The 13067-nt window shown below is 41.5% G+C and overlaps 2 protein-coding genes and 1 pseudogene across 6 annotated transcripts in view; 2 read left to right on the top strand and 1 right to left on the bottom strand.

Annotated features, from left to right (window-relative positions):
- FANK1 (fibronectin type III and ankyrin repeat domains 1) overlaps positions 1–4053 on the bottom strand; it is a 149465-nt gene extending 145412 nt beyond the window's left edge. The window contains exon 1 of the mRNA XM_039464964.2: positions 3962–4053. Within this exon, the coding sequence (XP_039320898.1) occupies positions 3962–3974 (13 nt within the window). The 5' untranslated portion in view covers positions 3975–4053. The remainder of the gene's footprint in view (positions 1–3961) is intronic.
- The window catches only part of DHX32 (DEAH-box helicase 32 (putative)), a 62478-nt gene that overhangs the window by 1795 nt on the left and 47616 nt on the right, over positions 1–13067 (top strand). The window contains exons 1-2 of one of the 5 annotated variants that reach the window (XM_039464976.2): positions 4127–4406; positions 5554–5640. The exons of 1 other annotated variant lie outside the window; for it this stretch is intronic. The gene's annotated coding sequence lies outside the window, so the exon portion shown is untranslated. Of the gene's footprint in view, positions 1–4126; positions 4407–4813; positions 5073–5553; positions 5641–13067 lie in introns of those variants that run through there. 3 more of the 5 variants (XM_003922104.4, XM_039464975.2, XM_074383073.1) reach the window with 3 other exon arrangements.
- LOC120362599 (U2 spliceosomal RNA) lies at positions 9781–9892 on the top strand (annotated as a pseudogene).

The raw sequence follows: 13067 nt of genomic DNA, 5'->3' as shown, positions 1-13067 counted from the left end.
CAGGCTGGAGTAAGGGAAGGCTCGGAACATTAGTGGAGAAACAGGTTCAGAGAGAAAAGTCTCAGTCCCTTAGTCATTCACCTCAGTCCCTTAGTCACTGGAATACCTTAGATCTCTCTTTACCATTTCTTTAAAAAACATACGTGAGGCTGGTAGGCAGTCCCGGCTACTCGGGAGGCCGATGAGGGAGGCTCCTTTGAACCTAGGAGTTTGAGGCATACCTGGGCAACCTAGCAAGATCCTGTCTCTCTAAAACAACAACAACAACAACAACAACGACAACAACAACAACAAAATGTGTAGTAGGACATTGCTGCCTGCTCGGCCTAAACTCACCCCAGATTTTAAAAATATATATCTAGCAAGAGTTTATAGAACAGGCAGCATCAGGTGGGAGCTGGGGGCTTCTTTTAATGCTGCATTTGATCCATATATACGGTTTTTACTCAGATTATGTTTACTTAGATTTGGGCTAAAGATTCCCCAAAGCCACCCCTTGGTATTGACACTCATTAAAAAATTAGGAATTGATAGTAACATTGAACAATTTTCCAAAAAAAAAGAAAAAAGAAAAAAAAAAACATCAAAACCCCAAACAAATGAAATGTGATGTACGTTTTCCATGTTATTTTATACATGAGCTATCTTTCCAACACTGAACTTGGTTTAGCAAGAAAATAATTAAAGATGTGAATGTGCAAGCCAAGAGCCAAAACCACTCTGAACAGCCCAAGGTTGTGAACTTATTTAATTTGTCCCTTCCCTGAGGAGTCATTTCTTGGATCATTGACCTATTATTATTCTGTAAAACAGTGGTAGCCCCTACCTTCCTCCGCTTACTGTCAGAGTATGATCGAGCTGTGGGGTTTGAAGAGTTTATGTTTATTGGATTTTAATGACTTAGTTAACAAAGGTCATTCCTAAAAGTAATAGAAAACTAAGTGTGTGGAAACAGAATGGATAAGACTGACTCGAGGGTTATTTCTAATAGTTCCTTGGTGTTGTTCTTAGATACATGTTTAATCCTTAAAGGCAATTATGAAGGATTCTTCCTCGTAATCAATTCGCTGATGCTATATTCAACTACATTTGTAAAATGTTATTTTAGAACCCTCAGTAACAAAAGGAACAGGGCTTAAAATATGTTAGATAATACTGATATAAACAATGTATTGTTAACATAATATTGCTGACAGTATAAATATAATTATGTACATCTCTAATACTTGTTGATGTCACATCTGTGGTGCTTCCATTATCTTTGCCAGAAGGAAATAACTTCAGTTTAAGGTGAAATCTGGTTGGATATGAATCTCCATCCAAGTTAAAAGAAACCTCAGCGATCATTTAATCTTGTCCTTTTAAATATTGACTATGAATGGTAGTAAGTATTTATCCAAATGATGTCTATTAGACTGTAAAAGGATTTCCTAGCCGGGTGTGCCGGCTCACATCTGTCATCTTAGCACTTTGGCAGAACAAGGCAGAAGGATCACTTGAGGCCAGGGGTTCGAGAACAAATTGAGCAACACAGCCAGACCTCATCTCTATGCAAAGTAAATTAAAAAAAAAAAAATTATCCGGGCATGGTGTTTCACACCTACAGTCCCATCTACTGAGGCGGCTCAGGTGAGAGCACTGCTTGAGACCAAGAGTTCAGGGTTGCAGTGAACTATGACTGCACCACTATACTCCAGCCTGGGTGACAGAGCGAGACCCCATCTCAAAACAAACAAACAAACAAACAAAAAACAAAAAAGATAAATTATTATTTGAACGATTTAAAATTAAATTGATAAAATAATTTAAGAATATATGAAAAGAAATACATTTACAGTCATTCCCCGGGTATAGGTATATTTTGAAAGGTCATTCTGGCTTCCAGGTAGCAGTGGGAGAAAACATGCAAAAATTATTAGAGTTCCCAAACATAATTTATATAGCATGGTGGCTTGGAGTACCACTGATTACAGTAGGGAGGAAGAGGAAGGAGCACATCTGGGGTATATTTTGGAAGTGGAATAAACAGACCTGCTGGTAGATGGGGTAGGGTGGGTGAGGGTTGCTGAGTAAAAACGAGGAGCCAAGGATGACTCATGTTTCAGGCTGGAGTAAGGGAAGGCTCAGAAGACTAGTGGAGAAACAGGTTCGAGAGAAAAATCTCAGTCCCTTAGTCATTCACCTCAGTCCCTTAGTCATTGGAATACCTTAGATCTCTCTTTACCATTTCTTTAAAAACATACGTGAGGCTGGTAGGCAGTCCCGGCTACTCGGGGGGCCGATGAGGGAGGATCCTTTGAACCTAGGAGTTTGAGGCATACCTGGGCAACCTAGCAAGATCCTGTCTCTCTAAAACAACAACAACAACAGCAACAACAACAACAAAATGTGTAGTAGGACATTGCTGCCTGCTCGGCCTAAACTCACCCCAGATTTTAAAAATATATATCTAGCAAGAGTTTACAGAACAGGTAGCATCAGGTGGGAGCTAGGGGCTTCTTTTGATGCTGCATTTGGTCCATATATTCAGTTTTTACTCAGATTATGTTTGCTTAGATTTGGGTTATGTTGCTGAGTAGCTTTTGAGCAAGTCTCTGCTTAGCTTTCCTGGGATGACCAAAACGAACACTGTCCTATTCATTGTTCAATTCTCAATCCCTAGAACAGAGCTGTAACATACTAACTACTATAAATGAACGAATGAATAAAGACAGTGAACACTGAAGAACTTAAAGTTACAGTTTACACATGTAAACAATAGCATAAATCTAATGAAATAAAGTTGCTGTTTTTAAAAAGATATATTTCAACTCACTTCTTCTCTAAGGCGGGAATACACGCAGCCTGGCATCAGTTTGACATAAGACAAAAATGTGAGCATGTGTGTATGCTAAATTTATTTCACTAGGTTGACAAAAACGTAGACTCCAAAGAGCTCTAAATGCAAACGACAAATACTGTACAAAAACCTATCAAGCAATTGTAAGTCACAACTTACACGCTTTCTCCTCAGCAAATTAGTTAAAAGAAAAGGGAAAAAGTATTTGAAATCTTGCTGGAAAACGAATGACCTTTAAAAATGCCAACATTTTCCGCAGGAATAGATTGGGTCTGAGTACTTCATTTCTGAAATTGTACAAAAAAAGACGACCTAGTTTTGAGAATCAGATTGCATCCTTCCATAAAGGTTTTAGGTCTTTTAAGTCTCCATACAAAACACTGCCCTTATTTTGAGAACAAAAGCAACAATAAGACAGCTTAGGCGGGACAGAGAGAGAAGGGCCTTGGCACAAAGTCCCTGGAAAGGTAAAACAACAAAAACTCTAAGTTAGAGCTCAAGTTAGATCTGATAACTCCAAACTGCACGACTTTTGCCATACATCAAAAGCAACATGGGAAAACAGAAAAAAAAAAAAATCATGAACATTTTTTGAATGTCCTAATTTGTAGAACCCCTAATAATGAATGAAATACACTTAGACAAAGCTCTTTTTTTTTTTTTCTCTAAGTCGTAGACTGCGGGTGTGAGGTGGGAGGCGAGGAGGAGGACGGGGTCTCTAATAAATACAAGACCCAGCCTCGTGGCGTGTTTAACTGCTGACATTTTAGAAGAATAATGGGCTACTTAGAATTAATGAACCTAACTACCAAACTAACTAAAATCACGACAGTAGGAGGATGAGCAAACGGAACCAAGTGGGCCACGTTTCAGGAGGGCGTACACTGGGGGCGCTGCGCCCTCCCGCCCGCATCTCGGGGCTCTCCCGTCTCCCCGGCTCCCCCTGCAGATCTTCGGGCGCCGGCGGCCCAACCTCCGGAGCGCGAGGAGACGCCGCAAACCGCAGTTCCCCGTCCAAGAGCCGAAGCCGGCGGAGCCGCGCGCGGGTCGCCCACACTCGTTCCCAGGGAGCCCCAGCCAGGCCGCCCGCCCCGGCCCCAGCTCCAGCCGGGCCTCCCTTACTCTGGGGCTCCATGGTCAGCCGCTCCCGGACCCCCGCGGGCGAGCCCCCGAGCTCCCAGTTCCTCTCCTCCGGGGCCGGCGTCGCTACGGTTGCCCTGACAACCCGGAGGCGGAGTGGGCGGGGCCAGAGGGACGGCGAGCGGGAGGGACCAAAAGCCGCAGGAAGTGAGCGCGCGCGTGAGGACCCGCGCGTCGCCGGGGGCGCAGAGCGAGGGTGGCGGCCGGGTCACCGGCTGAGGACGCTTCCCCCGAGGCCCGGTCAGGGGGTCGCGCCCTCCCTGGCGGCCCCCGCGACCCCGCGGGACCTGTGCCCCGACGTCTGGGGTAGCGGGCTGGGGGCCCCGCCGTCGCCGACCCGCGGCGTCCGTCGGGCGAGTGGGCCTGCCCGCGGGGAAGGCCGCCGGCCCTGGGCCTTCCTCCCGGGACCTGGGAGCCGCCGCTGCAGGTAACGGCGGGGCCCCGGCGGCGGGAGGGGTCGGGGGTCGGCGCGGGGGCGGGGACGGCCCGGGCCGGGTGGGCGGCCCTGGCGCACCTGTTGCGGCCACCCGGGGGCCCCCTGTCCGCGGTCGCCGCGGACGTTCCCAGCCCGGACGCCGGTCCGCCGAGGGCGGCCTCGCTGCCTCTCGCTCCGGGAGCCGCGCCTCGGCCGGAGGACGGAAGCCCGCGGGCAGCCCTCACGCCGGGGGTCCCGGCGAGCCCGGGCGGGAGCCGGGCCTGGCGCGGTCCCTCGAGCCCCCGGACGGCAGGCGTGGAGCGCCGCGAGCCGCCGGCACCGCCGCTGTCGCCCCCGGGGGGCCGGCCGCGCCTCCGGAGCCGCGAGAGCCGGGAGCGCGGCTTCGCCCGGCGTCGCCGTGTCGTCCCCGTGCCCCGCTTCGGGCCGGGGGCCCGGGTCGGATCATTCCGCCCGGCTTAGCTTTTTGTTGTTGTTTCGATCCTCCGCGTTTCCGGCTGAGTGACGGAATCAGCCCACGGGTTTTGTAGCCAAACTTTGTAGGGCTGTGAAACAAATGTCACCTTATCCCACACCGTGGTCTTTCATACTGGTTTTAGAAAACAGTGATTCAGGGTTTGCTTTAAGGAAGATTTTAGGATCACAAGGAACTGTTATCTGGTAAGTCGTAAAAATTCAAACAACCGGGAGCGTATCACAGGTTAAGGAAAGCCGGAAGGAGGAAAGAAAAATGGAGAGGAGGAGAGAAGAAATAGGATAAGCAAGAGAGTGAAGGGGGCTTAGCGGAGTTGCGGGGGGGAGTTGGGGGGTACAAGGGGTTGGGGGAGGCTGCAGGATTGATTTAATACTCAGGTCTGGAGATTATGATCCTTCTGTTAATTCCAGCCACTGCTCCAGAGAGTAGTTGAGGGAAATGAAAGAGCCCTTTTTGGGGTCATGCAAGTGATTATTCATCTTGCCACTAGAAAGATTTCCACTCCCTGGATGACAAGGACACCAAGGAGAATCACTTTCCTCTTAGAAAGGGAATCATTCAAAGGTTAATTGAACTTGAGAAACATATATTCTTTGATGGAAACTGACATTATGTTCTGCCACATTAGGCTTTCCCCCCTCTCAGACTATCTGGGGACTTTTTCAGATTGTCAAAACAAGAAGGCTCCTGTATGGATATTGACAAGCAGCGTGATGTATACAGAACACATACTTCTTAAGCTGAAGTATTAAGGTAATAATTTAAGGGTGGAAAATAAACACTTCATGGAATCTTAACTACCTGTTCCTGAAATTCAGAGACAGGGGCTTCGTTTTTAAGCAAAGTACTGTATCTAAAGATCACTATCTAAAGAAGTAAAGATACTTCTGTATCCAGTGGTTCTCAAGTTCTAGTTTACATATGATAAGCAAAATCGTGAAGTGGTCATTACATTCCAGATACCAATAGAATGATGCCCATTAGTATCTCTTAATCAAAAGTGACAAGATAATAATTAAAAAAAAAAACAAAACACCTGGCACTTACTGACCAAAGAAAAGGTTGGATTAAGTCTGCTCAAACAATAAAGTATTCTTATTTTAAAGCATTAATATTCTTTAAAAAAGAAGAAACAACAGTGCAGGTCTCTATGCTAAAGTAATCAGGACTAAAGAATTTGGTTTTAAGGTTGGAGAAAATGGGGTTATGTATTGGTGAAATATTTTGTAATCATACAGAATGATTATTTTATCAGTACCTATGAAGTTGACTTTGAGGAAATTTTCAATTGAGATACTTTAGGTGACAGGTAAAGACAACTGTAAAAAGCAATGATTATTTTATCCGTACCTATGAAGTTGACTTTGAGGAAATTTTCAATTGAGATACTTTAGGTGACAGGTAAAGACGACTGTGAAAAGCAACATTTGATTTTAGGGGACGGGGTACCTATGGAAGAAGACAGGTTCCCGGTTGGATTTGAGGAGTAAAGGCACTAAAATGTCTAAGGCAGGGACGATATTCAGTTTCTCTTCCCTCTAGCACCTAGTGCAATGTACATGCTAAATGTTTGTTGAATGAATGAGAAGGACTTTAGAGAAATTGCTTTGGATATAGGGATACTCTTTACTGTTGGAGAAAATACCCACGATCAGAAAGTCGCTAATGACTTAGGGTGGGGGTGTAAAGACATTGATTGTACCTTTTTGGAGTTTTCTACCATTGTGTTTTATTTCTTTTCACTGGCATGTTCCGTCAGTTATTAGTCAAATGAAAAGCAATAAAGTTCTATGTATATTTTTTAAGTCTCCAAGCTCATTGCTAGATAGAATAGTTACATTATTGTTTACTTTGCTAACAAAGTATCTAGTGGTTCTCAAAAAGTTCCACTAAATGTTTAACTAAATGTAGCAAACTAAAGCATTATGGATAGGGAATAACAATGAAGAGACAGATGTAGTCTTTTTCTTATTTAAATCTCTTGGCCACATCAGAATTCAAAGTAAAAATAACTTTAATTGGAGGTTAACATTATTTAAGGCAAATTGACAAAATGTAACAAGTGAACGTTGATTTAAGGCAAATTGATTAAAAAAAAAAATGTAGCAAATGAACTATCAGTAGTTCTGTCTCCTAGCCTTACTGTGGTAAGTTGGAAGTTTTCATTGTTTTTGTTGGTTTTAAGGTTTTTGTTTTCTTTACCAGAGTGAGGGTGCTTTTTCCTGTCTCTCTGATACTTTCTTAAACTCTTAAGGAGTTCAGTCAAAGTTGGAAAACAATCAAATTTCTATATTTGGTGTTCTACCTCTTTGTTCTCCAGACCTGTTGTGGTCTACATTCAATTTGTTGCACTCACATAGAACGTCTATCTCTCAGCCCTTTTACTCATCCATAACATAAAAGGGACTGCAGGACCATGTTGCCCAGTTTCTATAAAGTCTTTCAGGATTAGGCTAATGCCCACTAAATGCACTTCTCTCTCCTGGGGGTGCTACACAATTTAGCATTTAACTCTATAGTATGCTTTCTTACAAAATTTTGTCTCTTTTCATGTGTATGGATTTTGTACCTCTGATTAGAGTAATTATTTTTAGAGCTAAGTGTATGACTTATGATTCTTCTGTGTTGTTTGTAGCACAAAGTGGGCTTCACTATGTACCTGATAATTTAAGTAGGGAAATAATAGAGAGGACAAACCTTTAGTTAGGGGCCATTGCGTTAATTTCTAGCTTTGCCCGTTTGGGAAAACCAGGAGCTATTATTCTGTCATTGATAACTTGGGATCATAAAACCTGCAATGGTTGTCTGATAGTCGAGTTGTGAGAATCAAGATAAATGTGATTATAGATATGAACAAAAGTATCTTGTATATCATAATGAACTTTTTAAATGTAAAGGGCTGTTACTGACAGGCATAGAGCAAACATTGATTCCGCATTCACAGTGTACTTCTGGGCTCTGGAATTGCAGATCATAAAGGGTGAACAGGAAATGACCAGGAGCTTCTGAAGCAGAAGAACAGCCTAGGCTGAGGCACGAAGGCAGGAGAACAACTAAGCAGTGGTTTATTGTGGCTGAGATGGAGAATACTTCATGTGTATTAGAAGAAAATGGGAGGAAGTAAGGCCAGAAAGGCAAATGTGGGCTCAATCAGAAGGCACCTAAGGACTGCGGGTTTATTTTTTTTAAAGGTAATAAGGAGGATTTGGGTCAGTGACTGGATCCATTTTGAAAATGATCACTGGCAACACTAACAGGACAGATTGGTAGAGAGCCTAAATGAGAGACAAAAAGAATTGGAGATGTTGCTGAAGCTCAGTGAAGAAATGAAAAGATAACTAAGAAAGCGATGGTGGGAATAAGAATGAGAGGCCTCTGAAAGGGGTAGAATTGGCAGATCTCGGTGACACAGAAGATGAAGAACGAGAAGCCAGGGATGACAATGGGTTGATACAGTAGATTGTTCTGTTATTCACTGAACTCTGCAATGCAAAATAAGAAAAAAAAATTTTTTTTGAGGAGTTTAAGAAGTGGGGTAGATGATGTATTCAGTTTGAGATGCCTGTCATGTACATTAGACAGTCCCATAAGTAGTTGTGGTTGGACATGTGGGTCTGGAACTAAAGGAAAAAGTTTGAGATGAAGATAGAAATATGGATTAAGCATTTAGTAATTGAAGTTAAAATGTGATGATTTTCTCCAGGGTATTAAGTGGAATAAGGAGGAAAAGGATAGAACCCTGAGGGTGTGCACGTTTTACATTGTGGGGAGAGAGGCTGATGGTGGAAGAACCCAGAGAGACGAAAGACCAGTGTTCAGAAAAGGGAGCTACAAATCTGGGAGGACTAATGTAAGAGTTCCTGCTCCTGAGGAGTTCATGCATTGGCATTTCCTGAAATGATTATTTTTCTCTATCTACTGTAGTATGCACCACATAGTTCATCTTTCTGTTATTGTTTTATTAAAGTTAATGTAAAATGACTACCTATTACTTTGTTAACAACAACAGAAATCTTTGTGTGTTAAAACATTTAAAATATATATATATATTTTTAGATACAGAGTTTTGCTACATTGCCTAGGCTGGTCTGGAGCTCCTGGCCTCCTCCCACTTCAGCCTTCCAAAGTGCTGGGATTACAGGCATGAGCCACCATGCCTGCTGCTATTTATGGGTTTCTTGTCTCCACTTGGGACAACAAATTAAGCAAAATACAACTTTAGAAGTTGATCATGATTATGCCTCAAGCAAATACTTATTAAAAAGAGAGAGAGAGAGAGATGAATAAAGTTCATTTTGTGTATGTCTCAGATAAAATATGTTAACTTGGGGAGATGAGCAGTAGCCTGCTCTTTAAATCTCAGCTTTTATTGAATCTCACACTTTTTCTCAGATATGTAACTAGATTACCTAACTAAGCCAAATTAGTATTTTAGCTTTCTTAACTTTCTTAACTCTGCTTCTACTCAGAGTGAATTAGTTTTTGGAATGTTATGCAGTCAAAAAATCATTGAAATAATATCACAGAGCACTGAGTGGTCCAGTCATTTGAACTTCTGACAATACCTTTGACTTACAAACTTATTTGTGGAGTGTGGTATATTAGTACTGTACATAAATATTGATTGAGTTTGGGGAATCTTTCTGTATATACGTTTAAAAATTTTTTTTTAAAGAGAGACAGGGTCTTGCTATGTTGGCCAGGCTGGTCTCAGACTCTTGGCTCAAATTGTCCTCCCCACTTGGCCTCCCAAAATGATGGGATTACAGGCATAAGCCACTGCCCCAAGCCTAAAATTGTTTTAACTGCCCTTAGAATGTAAGGATTCTTTTTTAAAAATTTGGGCAGAGTTGTTTATTCAACCTGCAATACAATATTCAATATTGTACGTTTATCACTTCTCAGCCTTTTGGCTAAGATCAAGTGTAGTATCTGTTCTTATTATAATATTGCATATTCAACCAATAGTCGATACAAGGTTGGTTGTTATCTGACATGAACCAACACTGAGTTAAAAGTTGATCTTTTTTTTTTTTTTTTTTTTAATTTTTGTTTGTTTGTTTGTTTTGAGACGGAGTTTCACTTTTGTTACTCAGGCTGGAGTGCAATGGCACAATCTTGGCTCGCTGCAACTTGCAGCTGCCAGGTTCAAGCGATTCCCCTGCCTCAGCCTCCCAAGTAGCTGGGAATACAAGCATTCACCACCATGCCTGGCTAATTTTGTATTTTTAGTAGAGACAGAATTTGTCCATGTTGGTCAGGCTGGTCTCTAACTCCCAACCTCAGGTGATCTGCCCACCTTGGCCTTCCAAAGTGCTGGGATTACAGGCGTGAGCCACTGCCTGGGCCTTGAGTATTTTTTAAAAGCTAATTAACTAGATTTGCTTACTTGAAATCAAAGCAATCAACTTGTTACAAGCCTAAAAATAAGGATTTTAAAATAAATTTTGAATTTTCACCTTATCTTTTTCCAAAAAGGCTTTAAATTGATACTGGAAACCAAATAGGTTATATTTTTGGGAGATTTGAGCTTGTTGAAAAAAAAAGGCAAACAAAGAAGTGACCTTCTAAAAGTCCCAATAGTGATTTGGTCCATTGTTTCTTAATTAAAGCATACCATGCCTGAGAGATAAAGTGTATTAAATATTTGACTGTAACTTTGGCCCGTAAGGACCGTATTTTTCAAATATATAAAATAGATTTACAAATCTATCTATACCATGTTTTTGTGTTTTATGGCATTCCTTCCAGACTCCTGACATCTCCCTTAGTGCCAAGTATTTCTTAAACCCACAGTGGTGCAACTCGAGCTCATTTTTTAAAATGTAGTCTGAAGCAATATGTAACATGGTCAGGAAGCAGTATGGTTATATGGTAAAGCATATATACTGTCCACCTAACTGGGGTTGAGCAGAGATCACACTGCCTGACTTCAAGCACCTGCTCTCCCACAGATGATCTTCTAGGAGCTGTATAAATTAACCAAACCTCCAAAGGCTTACATTTCCTCACTTGAAAAAATGGAAATAATAAAGTAAACCCTCATGGAGTCCTTAACAGTTTAAATGAAATAAACCATGTAAAGTGCTTAAGTGCTGAACAAAGCATCTGGTGTGCAGTAATCACTCTATAAATGCTAATTGGTAGAATTATCATCATTACTAGTCCAGCTATAGTTGTAGTATGGAACCATGCTTCTCAAAATATAGCCTGCAGATCAGTGCCAGTGCAGACTTACTGGTTTGCAGTGAGATCAGGAGCTTGTACCAGAATGTAAATAGGCGATGTCACTAAACGTACTGTATAGTTCTGCTGACTTTTTTTAAATAGGAGGACCTCTTCAGTGTAGGAAGCAGTGAGTTGATAAACCAGCACTAGAGTAGACATGGAGTAGCACGATGATCCTGAACTCCAAAAAATAATAACCCTTGATCCTGAAGACGTTATTACTCACTCATAATACCTCATTCACTTTCTTTTTTCTAAACATTATAACAATTACAGTGTTTATGGGTTTAGCAGATATTTATTGATCACATAGTTTGTGCAAAGCCCTGTATCTTATTTGCAGGAGTTGCCACTATGGCTCAGAAATTAAACTTGCTTCTAGGAAGTCTACTGTAAACCTGCAAGAGGAAATATGTGAAAATCCAAATACATGTGTTGCATATATACAGTGAATGTTTGCAACAGTAGTGTTGTAGCTTGGTTTCAACGATTTCAATATAGATAGATATTTCCTTTTGCTAAGCTGCTCCCGCAAAAGGACAGAATTATTTATTTATTATTTTGATTTTTATTTGAGACAGAGTGTTACTCTGTCACCCAGACTCAGTGCAGTGATGCAATCTGGCTCACTGCAACCTGTGCCTCCCAGATTTAAGCGATTCTCCTGCCTCCGCCTTCTGAGTAGCTGAGATTTCAGGCACCCACCGCCATGCCCAGCTAATTTTTGTCTTTTTAGTAGAGACTGGGTTTCACTGTGTTGGCCAGGCCAATCTTGAACTCCTGACCTCAAGTGATCCACCTGCCTCAGCCTACCAAAGTGCTGGGATTACAGGCAGGAGTCACCACACCCAGCCAGGACAGAATGAATACCTTTTACTTTTTCAGCATTATACTATCACAATCAAGTTCAGAGTTTGCTTCATTAAGATAGTGTTTAAATCTTCTAGGAGATTGAGAAACCTGCAATACTAGGGAATATCTGAGTTTTAGATATAATCACAAAATTTTAACTTTTAATGATTAGTATGGTAGAAGATTCATCCTTAAGTGTTTTTTTAAATTACTGATTTATTATTTCATCCTTTGTACAAACATTTGAATTATAAATGATTGATTGTTCCATAGAATATGAAGAGACGTTAAATAAATATTAAAATGTTAATAAAGTTTTGACTAAATGAGTACAAATTCTTCCTCAAAAAATTCGTTGCCAGCCTGGGCGACATAAGGAGACACCATCTCTACAAAAAATAAAAAATTAGCCGGGCATGGTGGTGTGTTCCTATAGTGCCACTACTTGAGAGACTGAGGCAGGATGATCACTTGAGCCCAGAAGTTTGAGGTTGCAGTGAGCTATGATCGTGCCACTGCACTCCAGCCTGGATGACAGAGTAAGACCCCCATCTTTAATTTAAAAAAAAATGCATTGTTCAAATAGATAATATTGAAACAGATTTTGGAGTAATATAAACATAATTTTTAAAAGACAAGGTATAAATAGGTATATAGTATAGGATTTGCAAACTATGAATTAGATCATGAAAGATTTATTTTTGCAGACTAATTTACTGGTGAGTGGGCTTAGGGAAAAAGGAAAACAATGCAAAATGTTCACGTCAAGAAATGTTATTTTATTTTAAATATTTCTTAGAATGTTTTGCATGAAAGTAGGTTTATTGGTTTCTTTTATTGCTGTGCTTGGTGCATCCGCTCGTAATCACTTTTTTTGTGCCATTTGTCATATACTGTTAGCAGCTCTCTTAGAACCTAATCTCACTAATGACTTAAGAAAATGGAAGGTGGGCGTTAGAAAGATTATAGATAATATTAAAGAATATAAGGCAGGCATGGTGGCGTGCACCTGTAGTTCCAGCTACTTGGAAGGCTGAGGCAGGAAGATCACTTGAGCCCAGGAGTTGAATACAGCCTGGACAACATAGTGAGACTCTGTC

Source organism: Saimiri boliviensis, chromosome 12, assembly GCF_048565385.1.
Source record: "Saimiri boliviensis isolate mSaiBol1 chromosome 12, mSaiBol1.pri, whole genome shotgun sequence".
Classification (NCBI taxonomy): Eukaryota; Metazoa; Chordata; class Mammalia; order Primates; family Cebidae; genus Saimiri; species Saimiri boliviensis.
The sequence above is the reverse complement of the archived record's forward strand: the minus strand, read 5'-3'. Positions and strand labels throughout refer to the sequence as shown.